At 41.5% G+C, this 18,669-nt stretch overlaps 1 protein-coding gene across 4 annotated transcripts in view; it reads right to left on the reverse strand.

Annotated features, from left to right (window-relative positions):
* Positions 1–567: 567 nt before the first annotated feature.
* plekha7b (pleckstrin homology domain containing, family A member 7b) overlaps positions 568–18,669 on the reverse strand; it is a 97,690-nt gene continuing 79,588 nt past the window's right edge. For 2 of the 4 annotated variants that reach the window (XM_030048401.1, XM_030048398.1), the window contains 14 exons: positions 18,371–18,451; positions 18,100–18,249; positions 16,982–17,083; positions 16,094–16,259; positions 15,223–15,428; positions 14,865–15,053; positions 14,674–14,791; positions 14,449–14,540; positions 13,708–13,932; positions 11,791–12,018; positions 9,452–9,585; positions 7,469–7,617; positions 4,082–4,219; positions 568–1,313 (listed from right to left, as the gene is read on the reverse strand). In XM_030048401.1, the coding sequence (XP_029904261.1) occupies positions 4,095–4,219; positions 7,469–7,617; positions 9,452–9,585; positions 11,791–12,018; positions 13,708–13,932; positions 14,449–14,540; positions 14,674–14,791; positions 14,865–15,053; positions 15,223–15,428; positions 16,094–16,259; positions 16,982–17,083; positions 18,100–18,249; positions 18,371–18,451 (1,965 nt within the window). In that variant the 3' untranslated portion in view covers positions 568–1,313; positions 4,082–4,094. The remainder of the gene's footprint in view (positions 1,314–4,081; positions 4,220–7,468; positions 7,618–9,451; positions 9,586–11,790; positions 12,019–13,707; positions 13,933–14,448; positions 14,541–14,673; positions 14,792–14,864; positions 15,054–15,222; positions 15,429–16,093; positions 16,260–16,981; positions 17,084–18,099; positions 18,250–18,370; positions 18,452–18,669) is intronic. The other 2 variants (XM_030048399.1, XM_030048400.1) reach the window with 2 other exon arrangements.

An 18,669-nucleotide genomic window follows, 5' to 3' on the forward strand; every position in this document is an offset into this window, starting at 1 on the left:
CGGTTTTTGGATCACAGCTTTGGGAGAGAGTTATTCATTTTCCAAATTACAGTAAAATTGTTTAAGGTGACAGGTCTATGATGTGATTTCTGTTTTATGGTGGATTTTCTCCTTAAAGGCGTACAAAATGGCCGTCATCTATCTGCTGGGCTTTGACAGCACAGTTGATCAATACCACTGACTCGAAGTATTTCGCCAGGTGCTGACGTTTTTGGCTCTCCAAACACACTTTCCAGCCCGTACTTTATTTTGTTACATGAACTCATTTTCCGCTCCTCAAACATTTTTTTTTTTTTTTGCATTGTGACATATTACCTCCTCGTTTGACATTTCTCTTGGACGTCTGCACTTTCTAATAAAATGTGACTTTACCGTTTATGCCACTTTAAGGCCACTGTAACGTGCAGATGATGAATGGCACTGATTTCTTAATCACTGATTTCTATGAAATAAGTTTCAAGGTCATTTGGCTGATTCAATATAGTCTTGGTTCCATCAAGGCTACAAGGTATAGAGTCTTTCTAAAGAAATATGATGTAAAGAAATACATGTCTGATAATCCAAATATTGTGTTAATATCTTTAATATTCACATTTTTATAAATTTCCATTGTGCAATCTTCCCCCAGTCATACAGAAAATATGTTAAAGGTTATTTTTCATCCTGATGTAAGCAAAAATAAAATTCCTTTTGGCAAGCTAATAATAAGAGACTGGCAGTGCTACAGTAGATACATATATATTATAGTTCAAGTGGTTTGGTGTAAGAATATCATCTGAGTTGGACAAAAATACTATTGTCATGGGACATTTTGGTACCTCTTGTTCATTAGTACCCTCCAGAAGATGATTACGCACACACTCCCTGTCTGAAAAACACACACAAACTCCCAGTTGAGATCACACCGCAAGTAAAGGCATCTCAGTCATACCGTGAAAATATCAGTTTCGATTCTTCACCATGATGCAGTATACACTTGAAAAGTGCAATAACAAGTACAAAACTTCTTTTTATTATGGGATTAACATTTGTTAGACACGTCCAGAGTTAATGAGCACAGGAGCCTCCACAGCAGAGTGTTCCATTTTTCTTCAGGAAAAAAAAAAAAAAAAAACAGCTTTGAGCGACTATAGAAATGCTTTAATGGAGTCGATCCTGCTTGTGCATCGGAGTGCAGGTTAAATGATTACTACAGTTCTTCTACTACATAGCAGTGTCACTGCCCAAATCAAGCAACGTCCTCCCTTGTTGCAGAAGCCAGTTGGCTGATGTCATTGTGGGAATAGCACCTCAGTGTCCAGAAATCGCTTGGGCTGAGAAGTGACAAGAAAGACAGAATTAGTAAGCAGAAATGGAGTTATTATTACACAACAATATCAACTTGACAGTGGAAATGATCACTCTAAGGTGTTACCAAGAGTTTGGCACAGAAGACATAGACACCCGCCTCCAAAAAAAATAATCACTCATTAATACTGGTGTCTCCAGGCTTTTAATGCCTTGTCGGAGGCTCGTGACTGTGTGACAAGTAGTGGTTAATCAATATTGAACAAAACAAAAGCCAGGATGTATCTAACAATCAGGAAACCTCTGTCAACTCCAGACAGATCCCAGGATCCATGAGGGCACTCACCATCACACCAAACCAAAAAAGTCTGAAGAGGATCTTTTGAAGGTGAGATGTAATCAGATATCAGGCAGTATGCACAGAAAGCCAGGGGATGGAAAAAAAAATATATAAAAAAAGGAATGGGTGAATGAATGAACAGCACTTTTTACATGGCGTACTGAGACATTCATTGTGCACATGCATACATTCTGCACCCTCTCTCAATGTGACACTTCACAATAAAAGTAATAAGGGGCGAGACATTAAAGGTCACTGTCAAACTAATTAGGGAGTTCTCTGTGTTTCTTGGTTTGGGAGCAGCAAAGCGGACGGTGCCTCTTGTGCAGCTGGCTTGATGGGCGCTGACAGTGATTAGCATGTGTCATGGCTGCTGCTGTAATCACTGCTAAACAGAAGCACGAGCATTAGAGTCCGGATGTTAGCGCACTCGGATTCTGATCTTCAGCTTAGGAAACAAAATGTGTCAAACATTTCCGAACCAGCTACACATCAAGGCCGACTTCTAACAGCAGGCCGGAACATGAGATGAAAGGGGCAGCGGGGAAAAAAAAGTTTTTGCAGAGAGAAAAACATCACATATAGAAAAGTTATACAATGGTCTGGATGAACGCTCGCTTCTGATTGGCTGGAGGGCGTGCGGTAAGATTGTAAAACCACATCATGCACATGTAGTCCAGCTTATCTAATCTAGTCTAATCGCTGGCCATTAGGTTTCAAACTATCCTGTGTAACCATAGCAACAAACTGAAACACTGGCAAGCCCAATAAACACTAAAAACTTTGCGCCTAGATCCACTAGCTGACTGATTTTGTGTTGAAAGCATACAGGGAAAGTGAATGAAACAACCACGATACAAACAGAATAATCCACTGTGAGGTGTGTGTGGATTAAAACCTTCCACACACATAGAAAAGCATGCAGTTGCACACAATTCTTACGCTCTAATGTGTGTGTGATTTTTTAAAATTTATTTCTACATTTTTTGTGGCCTTTAATGTCTTCAACTTTAGTGATGAATGATTGATGCAAAATAATAATAATCAAAATGATTATGTGGCATAATATTATATTCAGAGCAGTAAAATCAACTGTCATGAAAAAGTGAGTGATGTCTGCTTTAGGTAACTTACACCTTACTTTAAATTCAATAATTCAATAATTCAATAAATAAAAATATAATAAAGTGAAATAGGAACTATAGCTTCAAAAACTGGAGCAATGCATAAGGCTCAAAGTTCAAAGGTCAAACATAACTAGCCCGACACCCTGACACCATGGTTGCATTCCAAATCGCATACTTCTACTTTTTACTTTTAGTATGTAGTGCAGCTGCCCTTACACAGTATGTAGAGTAGTATGCAGTATGCATGCATATGCATACTATTGGGACACACTACATACGTCATCCCTGAACTCCGACCCTCTTGCTCACTTCCGCCGCCGTCCGTAGCGCCACATGTGTGTCGCGTTGTCTTCCGTGTTTATATGTGGGCGTGGCTTGTACACGCAGCTCAGTCAGTGCGACGTAACTTCCGCTGCGCAAAGGATTGTGGGTCAGAATGGCCAGAGAGGCATGCTGACATGCATATTGCGAATCTGACCGGATGTTGTAGAACATCCTGGTACTCTCGGCATACTGCATCTGACATACTATGTATTGGGACATACTAATTCTTTTTCTTGCATACTAAATAGTATGGTAGTATGGGTGTTGGAACGCAGGGCATGTGTGAATGTGTGTGTGAGAGTGTGTGTTTGTGTGCACATGTACGTGTGCCGTCTCGCTGCTAGCTGATTAACACAGTGCACACTTAGGATACCTGACTGTCTGTGGAAGGTTTATGGTCGTATAAAGGAGTCACTGAAGATCCAGACACAAACCTTGTGAGTGATCTAATCTGTTCCGAGCTGAGGGATGGAGGTTAATCAATACGGCGGTAAAACAATGCACACGTCCCTTTTGTGTTTCTGGTAGCAGTGATATCTGCGTCTTTCTGTCTTACTGCTGCCAGGCTACAGATGGCGGGCTAATTGCCGTTGTGGAATGCAGCTGTGCTGACTGCTGAACTGTCAAGGTGCTAAATCAAAAGGTGTCTCTTTTGTTAATTACGCACAATGCTACAAATAGTCATGTTTGTTTTAGCCCTTTCTTCCCTCAATCATCCATAAATATTTTGGCAGAGGTACAAAAAAGGAAAAGAAAAGAGAGAAAAAAAAACAATTTACACACAATTATCACAGTGGGATGAGCAGACTGCCTGCAGATGTGTGTGTTGATTATAATGGGAGTACAGGCAGGGCTTCTCTAACCTAGACAAGATGTGCATCCTTTACAATCACAACAGAGCGGTGAGCATGCAGCGAGGTGCAAAGCACACAGGAGCCCTTGTTAGGGAAAATTAGCGAGGCCCCGATCACATTAGCACCATAAACATGCGGTTAGGCCTTACTTTATTTCTCTGATTAGACAAACGTGTAGTGAATTCCGTTGCTTAAAGGAGAGGGAGGCGCCAGAGTTGCAGGAGGGAGAGGAGGCGGCGGAGGAGGGGGTGGAGGAGGAGGGGTGGGGGTGTTAGCCTGGGGTGAGACTAAAGAGGAGAAGACAGAGGGAGAGAGAGAGAGCGACAGGGAGAGAACGACATCGGTCATTAGTCAAACGAGATGCATGGCGTGGCCACTTGAGGCGCAGGGCTGTGGCCACGCTGAGGGCTGACAGAGGCAACACCCACTGCTTCCTGATACAGCACACAAATATGGCAGCCACTGAGCTATATTCAGCTATATTCTACTCACTGTGTTATGTGTGCCATTCACAATCAGTAATCAAAGACACTCTCAACTAATGTAGAAGTTTAAAAATGTCCAAAGAACAAAATGCATTGAATTAAATGACATGTATTTAATATTTTGGCATACAGAAAACACAAACTCAAACCCAAAAACATGCTGTCCCCACTAATAGTGCACCCGCTCCAACTTTGATCAACAGCAGTAAAATAAAGTCAGCAGAGCTAATACCTCTGGTCCACAATCTGTAATAAAGAGTACAGCCACAGGTGGGCGTGGCCATGTGTCAACCAACTTGTCGGCAAATTGTCATTCACAAAAAATGTGTTTACACCCATGAGAATGTGAAATCAGTTTTGAATTTTGGGGGTCCTCTCTACAAAAAAGTTTAAGAAATCATCCTTGTTTGTGTATTTGCAGAAAAGAAAAAAAATGAACTGTGTGGGTTTGCTCAAACACATGTCAAAGACATTTCTTGGATTGTTTTTTTTTTTGTTTGTTTTTTTGAGAGGGGCTTCTATTTGCTGAAGGGCGGGGATCATAGGCCTACGCTGTCAATCCCGTTTGGAGCTCCTGTGGAAGGAAAATGTCAGCGATGCCAAAGTGCGAGTAGAGTGTAAAAGTGAAAATTTCATTAACAGAAAGAGGATGGTGAGGAGAAATTGAAAAAGATCCTGAAGCTCAGTGGGTATTTTAAGCCTGCAGGTAGCACCCAGAGCCAACAGCTACCTGCTACAACATGAAGCAGATGTAGCGGCATCAGAGCGACGCTGCAAACAGCAGAGGAGGTATTTCTCAAAAAGCATATTCCACTGAAACTTGGCAATGATGAGCGTGTGGCTTGTATTCTCAACCCCGGTGAGCAGCCACACCTCAGGCCCTGAATCAGCATTTAGGCTGTTACAGTCTGCATAAGTGTGTGTGTGATTATATTGGTTTGTTTTGAGGACCTGTATGTAGAAAAGTGTAGCCCAGGGGCCCATGACATGCTCCAAGTTTTGTGATAAAGTGTGAATTTAGAAGTCATGAGCCTTTTCTTTCTATCTTACACCCACTGCCACACCACTTTTCTCCAAGGGGTGTGAAAACTTAGCTACTTATTTCCTGGCTCATGACCAAACTTCCCATCAAATCCGGTGGAAATCCGAGCATCCATTTGGAAGCTACGTCACTGTGTGATTCTGGATGAAGGGACACGCAGATTCATAGTCCCCGCCCTTCGATTTCATCGGCTGGTGGACAACAGAAAGAGGAAGGCACTCTTTCTATAAATTAAATATGACTTTAATAGACAAGCATAGTTCTACTAAACATTAAAAAAAAGACCGCAGACAGAGTCATATGGCCGTTTTCAGTGTTAAATAGAAGTAGTGCCAGTCTGTTTGAGGCATCTTTAATTCATAAAGAGTTCCTCTGTCTCTTTGATTGTTTTGAGTGAAATCATAATCCCACTACTGCACCTTTCTAATGTCTGATGTTTTTACCACCTCTATTAATGATACTTTATCTCATTAGATTAGTGCAACGTCACAAGGCAGTCAAATATGGCTTCAGTGGGTTCAGCTATGAGTCTACAGTGTGCAGTGTGTATGTGTACGTATACAGTATATAATTACTGTCTGTATGACTTGCTCTTTACCACATGCATTTAAATCACTGAGTATTCGAGTTCTTGAAAATGTAAAATATGGTTAAACAGCACATGCCATAAAAAAAAAAAAAAAAAAATATATATATATATATATATATATACAGTACATATATAAGAGCAAGTCATCTTGACAGTAATTATCTCTTGCATCGACCCTTTGATTCTTATTTTGATCTGTGCGCGGCAGTGTGATGTGTGCTTTCTTTTTTTTTTTATCATTATCATCTTTTTATCAAGCGTCTTATCAGCAAGAAAACGACTTCAAGTGGCACAATTATGCTTTGGACAAGAGATTTTCCAAAGAAAGATTTATTTTAATTTTATTTCAGACAACAAATTTACCCAATTAAGAAATAAGTGCTGAGAAGAACATTAAATAATAATAAAAAAAAAAAGGTTTAAAAATTTTAGATTTTTTTTATATATGTAATGGAAACCCTATCCATTTCTGCTTTTATGTTGGCATTATTGAAGTTTCGCATGCATAATACCATGGAGAAAATTCCTCTTTTAATTCAAGGATTTGAAAGTGCATCAGCCTACCTTACTTTTACACCAAAGGGAGAGAAAAGTCATTGATTCAGACTCTACTGACAAGATGCCACAAGTTATATTCTCTGACATTTCTCTATGCTAGAAATAATGTTATAATTGTTGACTTTGCTTCACTGTGCATATTAAGCTCCCTCACATGCTGACAGCTTGAGTGTTACTGTGTGTGACAGATCTGTGTGTGTGTGTGTGTGTGTGTCTGTGTGAAAGAGAGAGAAAGACAGACAGGCTCATCTGACGATCTTCGGCTGCTACTGTGAAAATGAACTTGCCTGCCTGCTGTAGAGCTCGAGCGAGATGAAAAGTGAGCGGAGTGTCTTTTATGCAGGTTCAGAGCTACGTTCAAAGAAGCAGCTATGGGATGCAGAGGGAGAACCTGAGCATAGTTTGACTGGGTCATTGATCAGCACACAAAATGGCCTCATCAAGAGATTCCTCCCCTGTCTGAAAGATTCTACACGGATTGCAATTAGAGACTATCTAAGCTCCTAAGATTTTCCCTAATAAGGAATAATGTTCAGTTATTAGGGAAAGAACAGCCTTATTGCTTGACTCTGCACCTTTCCCCTGCTCCTCTCTGTACCAGCTTCCTAGCATTCGTGAAAGCCCGCTCTCCTCTCTATATTGTTTCCTCAAACAGATGATGCCAGCTGGGTGCCCAGAGAATTTTACTGATCCTGTCAGTTCTTCTGTGTTTTTTCCAGGTACTGCAATTATCTCTGAAAGGCTTTCTGCAGAATAATGATTGTCATACTTGCATTTAAACCTATTGATAAAGCAAAAATCTGAGACCTAAGTATTAAATCAAAAGTACACACAATTATACTGAAGGACAGGACTGACCCACCTGCGACCTGTTTGCTCTTGATGGATGCCTCTGAAGCCAGAGCATAGGACATGGTGATGATCCTCTCCTGCTCCTGCAGAGCAGAGTCCAGTCCCACCAGCCCCGTCTCCGTCTTGTCCGGAGACACAGTTGGTGCCAGGTTTTGCATGCTGTCACATGCACACACAAAACACAAAGGCAGGGTGTCTACAGGTATCAGTGAGTTTAATTTGATGCTTTTTTAAGATATTCTAAAGATGAATTAATGATTTTTTCTTATTTAAATGGGGAATTTCCCCATTGTGGGATAAATAAAGGCATATCTTATCTTATTGCAGGTAAGTGTAAAGGTAAGTACGATGTACTTGGTGTTGTGCTCCTTATTCATTCAGGGATGATTTACAGTGTGCAATGACAATCACCATATTTATAACCTTTAGGGCAATATAAGACAATATATCGATATCATAATGTAAGACTTGATATTGTCTGGGTTTTTTGATATTTTAGTATCATGGAATGTCATGATTGTTGTCTTTTCCTGCTTTTAAAAATCTGCATTACAGTAATGTGAGGCATTACTGATGAGCAGACAAAACAATTTACATGTAAGTATAGCATACACAAGGTACTACGGCAGTACGCACACAATAACAGACTATATCAAAACAGCACATATAAGCACATAAAAGCACATATATGACACTAGAGCACAGACAGTAGCACACCATATACTGTATATAGAATGGACAGATTGTGCACTGAATGAGACAGAGGCACATACTAGAGACAAGCAAGTACGACAAGACAGTTGTTAGATGCCGGCAGGAGCAGCACTTGTAGCACTAATGTACATACAGTTGATTATTCAAAAGCCATACTTTCAGCTGCAAGTACTAAGTTGGTACTAAGTTCTGTAATATGTGTTGGTACTGAATTCCATTCCTGCGGTGCCTTAACTGAAAAGGGAGAGTTGGAAAAGGCACTTTTTCTGATAGGTACAACACAGTCTCTTTTAGTTAAACCTCTGTTAGCCCAGTTAGTGTTTGACCTTTGTGTGATAAATGTTTGAAATGAATGCAAGATTTTAAATACAAGACAGAGGTTTGCATACTTGATCATATTATTCCAACTCAAATTTTAAGTTTTCTTAAAATGGGGCAGTGGTTGTAGGCTTCTGGTGTAAAACTTTAAGTGTTTGTTTGTACAAAGATTCAAGTGGCTTAAGTGTTCATTTATTAGCTTGTGCAAAACTTGTCTAGCAGTTTGTGAGGTGTGACATTATCATTGCATTAATGTCTAACTCAGCTGCATCAGAGGTCAATGAATTTCTGATAAATCATAAGTTAGATAAGATGACATTTTTTACATGATATTTGAACGATAGCTGAGAATCAGTGAGGATGCCCAAATATATAAACTCAGAAACAACTTGTAATTTTTCACCTGATAGCCTTATGACTGTTTCTGAAGTGGTACATGGCTTTTTTTGAGAAAAAACATACTGACAGTCTTAGTTATATTAAGTTGAAGGCATGATTGATTTAGCCAAGCTGTGATGTGGCCCAGAGCATTAGTGAGTTTTGCTGCAGCCTGTTGTTTTGTGCTGCCATGAGCATAAATCAATGTGTCATCAGCGTATTACAGAATCTTCACATCAGAGCACACAGAGGGCAAGTCGTTTATATAGAGGCTAAACAAAAGTGGGCCTTGTGAAGAACCTTGTGGAACACCAGTGTGAGTCTTAAGAGCATCTGATTGGTGGTTGTGAACCTTCATACACTGAGTTCTATTATTAAGATATGATTCTGTCCACTTCAGGGCATTGTGGGTAAAGTTAAATTTGGAGAATTTGGCAATGAGTACCTTGTGCTTTACTGTATCACATCCCTTTCACATTGGTTGAACTGGTCATCTGTGTTACGACTACCCTGCCACGAGGGTTAAATCATTCATCAGACTCTTATGCAAATTCATGTCTTTTTTTTTTTTTTTTTTTTTTACCTGGACTTGGCCAGGATGGTCTTGATGCGCTCCACCTTGCGATGGCGCTCCTCCAGCTCCTGAGGACTGAGGGGCTCTTCTGGCTCTGAGTCCACGTAGCGCTCAGGGATTAAAACCTTCTGAGGCTTGGACAGCTATACAAAAAAGAAAATAAGATTTGTTTTTTATTTGTTCATATGACACCTAAGATACCTTAACAGATATTTTATTATGTGTCATCCTAAAACTTGCACAGGTAATTAATATAGAGATACTGCAAACAATAAATTGTTAAACTTGGTAAACAATGACAATGGAGTCAAAGAAACACTTTACATACACTAAGGTTCATAGCACATTCATAATGCCTTGATTAAACTTCATTAATACCATTTCAATTATTGTGCATGAGGAGATCTGTTCCAAACTATAGAAATGTGTTTCCTAGAATGTATGCACTGATATCTCCATACAACAAAATGATATACCAAAAAAAAAAAAAACAATAAACAAAAAACAATCATCATTCTTCACTGATAAACCATTTGATACACCTTTTAAGCAGTGAATAGTAATTAACTGAACCATGAAGTGTAGCTAAAACTCGATGCCTTATAGTCCAGCTTTTTGAGCATCTCTGAGGAACATTATCTACAGATGGTAGCGTCTTCTGTCATGTTCTCTCACTAGCATCTGGGCCTGATCAGTAATACATTCCTGTGGTATGCTTCTTCTTCATGCTGCACATCACCTATCTCTTTTGGATATAAATGTTTCCACCCTCTCCGCACAACTGTCTCAGCGCAATTACAAAACCAACATTACGATAAAACTCTTCGTAACCTCACTGGGATGTCCAGTGTTTTATGTTGATGTTATTCTATGAGTATTCTATTAGCAAGGATGACCTTTGCTTGGTGAGTAAATATGACAGTCTCACTACATAGTACAGTATCACACCAGGGTCAATGTTCTCAAAGGGGAGCCTGGCCCAATGCAAGCAAAAAAAAAAAAATAAAAAAAATAAATAAATAAAGTGCTGCATAGGGCTTACTGCACACTCTGTACTGGAGAAGAATTAAACTCATCTCAGAGGCTGAATCTGGTGAAAACCACATCATCCGTATGCAGAATTAAAGGGCAAGATGATCCATGTTTTCAACGCTGCTTTCTGAGCTAATTCATGGTTGGAATAATGTGGCGGGAGGAAGCAAGAAGTTCAGACTCTTGTCTTCTCCTTCTTCTTCTTCTTCTTGTGGGCAACACACAAAAACTGTCCATACTTCATTAGGAACCTCAACATTCCTCCAAATATTTAAAAGAGGCTAGGTTATTGTCAGCAAGTAAGAGCTCCCCTGAATTACCCTCAAAGATTATATTGCAGTATAACATAAAACTGAAATGTTGAACACTTTTAATAATTACTCTTTATATACCAGGTTTATGTTTGGCACTTCTTATGGTCTTGCTTTGATAAAAAAGTGAGAGATGCCACTGTCTTTGGTATTTATATTACATACTACAATGCATACTAAATGCTACAAATACAAATGCAGCACTATGTCGTTATAACTAAAATGGTTCACAGGCATTCATAAATTTAGCTAGTCCCGACAGGATTTGATACCATGTATGTACTTTAAAGGGAAAGTCCACCCACAAATACTCAATTTCACTATCATCAATTTATGATAATCAGTGCATTCAAAGAGTTATTTTTTGATGCAGTGTTGTAATTTACCTTTTTTTTTTTTTTTGCTTTTACCCACTTTCCCTCAAACTGCCTCGTCTTATGTCTAACTCAGTGATTTGCTGCATTTCCCAGAATGCCTTTTCATGACACCCAGAGGACTTGCCTAAATGTCTACGCATTTCAGCTGTGGGTTTTACATGCACAGTAGGTGGAGAGAGCGACAGCTGTAGCTACAGAGGAGCAAGCGGTTTTAAAGTCTAGCAAAAAGCAGAAGTTATACTCTTTCAAGAAATGGCGCCTTACCTCTTTGATGCTATATATTGGATATCAGTTACGGGGAGATGCACTGTTCTGCAGGAGGTTAAAGTACCAGCAGTTCATTTCAAGCAAAACAAAAGTTGTGCTTCTGTCCCTGTACTTATCCCTGGTGAGTCAAGAAATCCTTACAGTTTGATTCTCTTTGATGTGATACACGACTGATTTTGTACTCTGTTGTTTATTGACTCTGTCGTACCAGCGCTAGAAATAAAACATGACATCATGCCATCTACATTTAAAAATGAATCCAAAAATGCAAAGTGCAGTAGCTGTTGGCCTTTGCGATGAGGCCACTATCATTTCCTGTGTAGCTGCATCTCTTTGTTGGGACTAAGATAATTTACTGCACCTCTTTGTTCAGGTCCAGGTTGTAGTCTAGTGGTTCCAGGTCAGCCTCTTGGGCGGGAGGGGTTGTGGCCACGGAGCGGAAGGTCAGCCATTCGTCGGATTGAGAGCGGGGTCTCTCCCTGTGCTCGGCGGGTCCTTCCTCGCCCTGGACACTCCGAACTCCCCGCGCCTCCTCCCCCTGAACAGCCCGCTCCAGCAGCTGCAGGTCAAACTCCTGCTCCCTCCTCCACTGGACAACGCAAACAGGAAAAAACAACAACGGTGAAACAAAAGACAAGGTGATGCCTGTAATCTACCTTTATCGAGTACATGTTAAATTGTTTTCCTTCACTTGCCTGCGCACATAACTCCATGTATTAAACAGTTAGAAAAACCCAGTAGCTGTTGCTTTTCATACTGTTTTTCATTGCTTTTCATTTGTGTGTGTGTTTCCATGAAAGAGTGAGGGAGGGAGGAAAAGAAACAAAGAGCATGCATAGAAGAGTATGCATGTGTATATCAAATTAAAAGCTCTGAAATCACAGCATGCTGAAAACCCCCTATCACAGAGATAGAGGGGGACAGAAAAATGCCACAGAAACACTCACACTGATCACAGAACAAAATGCTTGAGCCACCATATAACTGTGATTATTTAATAACAAGAAAAAAAAAAAAAAAAAACATTAACACAATAACACTACAGATACACCACTATATGTTTTCAGAACACAGATGTAATGAATAAAAAACATGGCAATATGTTTATTAGAAAAATGTTTATTTGTTATTTGCAAACATCCACATATGAAAAAGGAGATGTTCTTATAACTATCGAGCCACTAGAGGATAACAATACCAAGCAAACATTTTACCTGTGATCTCATATAAACCAGATGTTACACACATTAGTGCTATATAAATATAAGGCAACGCTGCAGTTTACAAAGACTACAAAGTGTTTATTTGGGTCTACAATATGCCCAAATCTACAAGCACCCAGACATTTTTTTTACCCTCATGGAATTTAAAACAAATTCCTGCAAAAAAAATGTTATGATGATATTTAGATATGTATTGCTCAGGGTATGTGAATGTTTTTGTCAGTAGAAAAACAAGTAATACAGCATGACATGTGGCCATTAACACACAAACACACTCATACGCATGCAGGCATAAATGAGGACTGGTTAGAGACAGCAACAGCATTTCATTGGAGAACAGAGGGGATTAGTATCTCACTAGTAGATGGGTGGACTGTGAAGAACAATTTTTCTTTAACACTTAGGGAAGAAAACAGCATGGTAGGCTAATAACATACTGTCAGAGTGAAAGACAAAATAGCAGAGAAATGGAAAGATCAGCGAGGAGAGGTGAGAGGATGTGGGTGAAGTAATAGTCGGGTCTATAAATGTAAAAAAGCAGACATGTAAAAAAATAATCCCACTATCTGATGAATGAGTCATGAGGCGTAAAAGCCCTGTGTCAGCGAGGTTACTGATTACTGAGTTAGATATGTGAACAAGAATCAACATCTCTATTCACTCTAAATTTAACTGGTTTCACTTCATTATGAACACTTTTTGATAACGATATAAGTATTGTCAGTAACATAAACAGGTTTTTATAACACTTTATCAAATTGCGATACAATAGTGTGAAGCAGAACTACGTTATCAGCAGGAAAAACCTTTTCGCTGTCCTTATTCAAAGTCTGAAAACAGCATGCATCACAACGGGTATGAGGAGGAGCCATTTGTACCAAACTACATGATGTCTCTCGTTTCCAGTTGAGTGTGTTGCTATGAAATCAGCTGTCAAGAACAGGCTGAAAAGGCCTAGTACAATTAGTGTGGCTAGGCGCTGCTAGATCGTCCTAAATGGTTTGCTTGTTGTCATGCATTCGGGTGTGACATGTGATGCTGCTCTGGTAACATACTGAGCCCAGGTCTGCTGAGAGTGGGCGTGAGGATGAGGAGGAGGTGCGTGACGATGAAGAGCCATGGCGGTCTCCGTGACTCAGGGTGCGTTTGCGCTGGCGGACGAGGGCCTTCTGGTGCCTCTTCATCCTTTCCAGCTGCTCGTCGGCACTCATCTTTCCCCTCATCTGCTGCTGCGCCGCATCCCCAGAGTACAGACGCTCCAAGGCACTCTTTGGTCTCTCCTGAGAGGAGTGGGAGGAAGGAGAAGACGAAGGCATACATTAGGAGGGAGAACCACGCCCACCAGAGAGAGAAAGAGAGGGAGCTGATAACCACGGTAAAAGGCGCAGGAGAAGGCGAGGAAGAAAAAGAAAAAATGAACTGGAAAGAAAAAGTGAAAGTATAGCTGAGATAAATGAGGCATGAACACTGAGATATCTCTTAACCTCTGCTGCTACATACAGACAGAACTGGGTTGCACCGCGCTGAGTAGAAACACAGTGTCCAGTATACAAAAAGTGATTTTCTTTGTTTCCCCAGAACACAATTATCCTGTTAAAGAGGCTGTCAAATGCAAGAAATCTGGCAAAAACTTCAAATAAAAATGTATGCCAAAAAATCTATCTATCTATCTATCTATCTATCTATCTATCTATCTATCTATCTATCTATCTTTTTGTTGTTTTTACATTGACTTGAGCACTCTCTTTGCTGTTTGATTTTTTCAGATTTCACATTGTGACACAGGTGAGACTCACCTTCATACCGGCAGCAGAGACTGCTCTTCGGAGGGTCACATATGAGGGGATGTGTGAAGACTGATTTAGCCTGAGCGAGGAGCCAGCTGGACCTAAGGGAAGGCCAAAAAGCATAAAAACACCCATCCCAACTAGGCGCCACAGCCAAAACAATCTGAGCGAGTGCAACATGAACGTCCTCATGCTGAGAGTAAATGTCTTCCCCTGGAGCCGTCATCCTCTTACCTCTGCTCGGTAAGGTCTGGTAACCGCCATCGTGTCCTGACGCCACCATGCCAAAGTAGCTGACGCCGTCTCCAGCTCCCAGAAGCTCCGGCTCACTCAAGAAGGGCCTGAGTTCCACCTGGGATGCACACACAGGTTAGATTTTATACACGTAACACACTAACATTTGGTCTGTTTAGACAGACATGCACCTTGTTGTCTCCGTTAGTGAAGTGGCCTATTTCTCTGTCCCTTTTGCGTTCGTCAGACTGTCTCTTGAGGCCGCGCACAGAGGTGTGTCTGATGACAGTTGTCTCCCTGGGCAGGGGGGGCACAGCGGGGGGGTGCTCATCGGGACTGTAGAGCTGAGGTAGGGGCGGTCTGGGAGGGGCATCCTCCTCCTGCGCACACAACAGCTAATTGGTGTATACAGAATAATGCTGTGCCAACTAAGTTTGTATACGACTATTTACAACAAGTGCATATCAACCTATTTTTAAAAAACAGCACTAAAAAACACTATTTAATTCCACCTGTGTTCATAGACCCAAGGTCACACAGGCTACCCACCCATGCAGGCCCAGCAGCGATGGGGGCTGTAGAGTGAGCGAGGGGCTGTTGGCTGGGGCTGGAGGAGAGGGTGGGGGTGGTGGGGTGGCCTGTGGGGCTGAGGTGGGGGCTGTGCTGCTGCTGGGACACCCTCATCTCCATAGCAGACGGGCTCCCAGACACAGAAGGCACTGATGACGCCGCCACTGAAGGCACAAATATCCTCTCTGGGGAAGTTTATGTAGACGGACATGTAAAACAGACATGCACACTCTGAAGACTTGCCCAAATGTTTTCTTTTTCTCCTTTTTCATGGGAAATGTTCTGGCCCTTAGCAGTGCAGTGTGTTACATGAGTGCGGGCTTTAAAGGAACAGTTCACCCAAAAGAAGAAGTGAAAAAAAAAAAAAAACTGTATCCAACGCAAACTGTATCTATCCACCTGTAATTCATACTTGTAGAGGCGGATACGTGCAGTTTGTTGGTGTTCATCAGCAGGAAACAGTTTTCAATGAAACTCCTCGCATCTGAGGGCTGAGGATTATGTTGGATATCCGTCTCATTGTTTTTGGATGAAGCTGTTGCTGTTGAGATTTTTTACATGTACATTTTCCCCAAATGAATACCTATCCAGCCCCACTGTATTGGGTTGACACAGGGAAGACTACAGCAGACTGGAAACCTTGCCAAATTACACAGAAACTGTCTGGTGGGGTAGAGTGCACTAGGGGCAAGTGGGAAGTCTTTTTTTTTTTTTTTGGTGTATTTTGGGTGAACTGCTCCTTTTTACGTCAAAACAATACGGACAAGTATAGCATACTGCATTGCACTGATATACGGCAGCAAATACAATCCAGTTTGTATGCATGAACAGCATTCAGGTGTGTCTCTACCTCTCTCAGACTTCCAGTGCATGTTGGTATGGGCAGGCACAGCACTCGTCTCACCTGGGTTGGTCACAGAGGAGATAGTGACTTTGTAGTTGGCTTTACTGGAGCTGAGGCCTGCGATAACATCCTCAATCCTCCACAGCTCCTTCCTGATCTGGGATTTCTCCTGCTGCTCACAGACACACAAATGGACAATCAACTCTTCTGCTTTCCCAAGTGTCTTTTTGTTTTCCAGTTTTTTGGAACGAGATGCATATTCCTCTTCAGAAAGACGCCAAGGAACACATCCGATCGAGACCTTACCAAGTGCTATGCTCTCTCTGCAGCCACTGCTAATGAGGGAGAGTGCAGAGTCAAATCACTGCCCACTGATTCGTTTTATGTTGATTAAATGTGTAAAAGATGTCTAAATAGTTATATATATGTAAGCTAAAACTTGGCTGCGCAGAGTTTAAAAGAGAAACTTTAGTAGACATTTGTCTTAGGCTATTTCTTCTGAGATAATTGGACAAAATTCTTTGGTGCATATGCTTGATATTAACAGCACTTTATGCATTACTTAAATATGTAATAATTTATTTATTGCTTGGTCTAAAATTGGGCTGTAAATAGCCCAAAAGGACCTGAGCTAACATTTAAACACACCTTTGAATGCCATGCAGTGCACAATGGGCACTGAACAGCACTCCTTCACTATTGCTTGTATTGCATACTGCTCCAAGTGCTTAGTGCTTTATTCCCATACACACCCAACCATGAGAGCCAAGGGCTGCTGGTGTGTGTGTGTGTGTGTGTGTGTGTGTGTGTGTGTGTGTGTGTGTGTGTGTGTGTGTGTGTGTGTGTGTGTGTAGAGTGTGTTGTGTTAACAACGGCGGCCACCGAGCCACAAACCTGAGAAAGATCACTGCGGTTCATCTGGGCCTGCAGGGCTGACTTCAGCCAGTCCACGTCTCTCTCCAGCCGGCTGTACTCGTTCCAGGCGTTCTCCATCTCCTGCAGAACAGGAGCCCGTCGATGTGAGAGTGAGCCAAGAGGCAGCTTCAGATACTGTGCTCATCAAAACTCATGCAAGCGAGCCAATGCTACTGTCACGCTTTGAGGGCTCCACCCCACGATGTGATTGAGATTTACAGTATGACTGCAAAAACAGTCATACTGTAAACTATAGTCCAGATTACAGAGCCCAGATGTGTGTGGTGAGGTGTGGTCGAGGGTGAATAAGGGTATTAGGGTACTTTCTCACTTAGAAGTTCATGTGAACCACTGTAAGAGTTTCACCAGTTGTTTCCAGTGTTCAGCGGGTCTGATCCATCTTCAGGCAGCCCAAAATGACGTAGTTAAGAATTTGTACAAAACCCATGCAGTTTGAATTTTTTTCAGTTTTTGGTCAGAAAACCAGCAGCTAGAAATTCACTTGTCATTTTCATCTATATAAGTGCCACCCCTCTGTTAAGGCATCATAAACACTGGAGGTTGTTTTTCCCCTTACTCTCAACACTCAGCAGTTTTCTGGAACCCCTTCATTCTCATTTTACTACCCAACATTTTTAACAGCGCATTATGTTGAGTAATTGAGAAATGAGTTTCTCATGGGTTTCTTGGCAGCTCCAGGTTTGTCCCCTACCGCTCATCTTGAGAGTTACAGTCAACATGACACGTAATGCTGGTTTCACAAACTACCAAAGTGGAAGTGAACATTTTGTGTTCGACCAATAAAATGCCCAGTAACTCCCACACTTCCTCAAACTGTGTTCTCTCTAACTAACCACCCCTGAATTCATTAGGAAGCAGCCTGAGACGGTATCTTCCTGGCAGACTAGAGAGCCGTTGTTCGACTGGGGTGCTCTCACCTGCCAAAACTGAACTAAGAGGGGGGAGGAGGGGTAGGGGGCGGGGGGGGGGGACTCCAGATTATGATTCAACTGCACCAAACTAGCCAGGTGTGAAAGCACCCTTCCGCTGCATTTGTAATGAGTGTAATGAGCGTGTGAGTATAGGGTGTGTCTCACTGTGGAGACTTGGGATATGTCAGCCCTTATGTGCACCACATCCTCCTGTAGTAATCTCTGCTGGTAGGCAATCTTCTCAGCATGGGCCGGCTGATCACGGTACTGCTCCATCTGCTGGTGGGACACATCCAGCACCGACTCCAGCTTGTCCTGGACGGGTACGTGGAGCACATTGTCAGGACGCATTATCAAGCACAGCGCTCAAACACACGCAAACTAACTGAACGCACGCAGACGCTAGAAAATTAGCGAGAGAGATAATGACACAGACCTTGTCCTCCTTCAAAGTGCGTATCCTGGCCTCCAGCTCCTGAAGAATCTTGTCTTGCTCACACAATCGGCTTAATTTCACCTACAGAAGCAAATAAATAAATAGGAATAATAATGAACATTGGCATGCTAATGTAAAAGCAAACCAGGGAGAAAAGAAAAAGTGCTTCATATTCTACATCACTCGATATGTTGTGTTTACCTCTATTTAATACCGCAGAGTACACACAACAGACAGCTGAGAAGAGATTGAACCATCATAGCGTCTGGTAAGATGCAGTATCTGTTTACATCTGCAAC

This window comes from Myripristis murdjan, chromosome 3, assembly GCF_902150065.1.
Source record: "Myripristis murdjan chromosome 3, fMyrMur1.1, whole genome shotgun sequence".
Classification (NCBI taxonomy): Eukaryota; Metazoa; Chordata; class Actinopteri; order Holocentriformes; family Holocentridae; genus Myripristis; species Myripristis murdjan.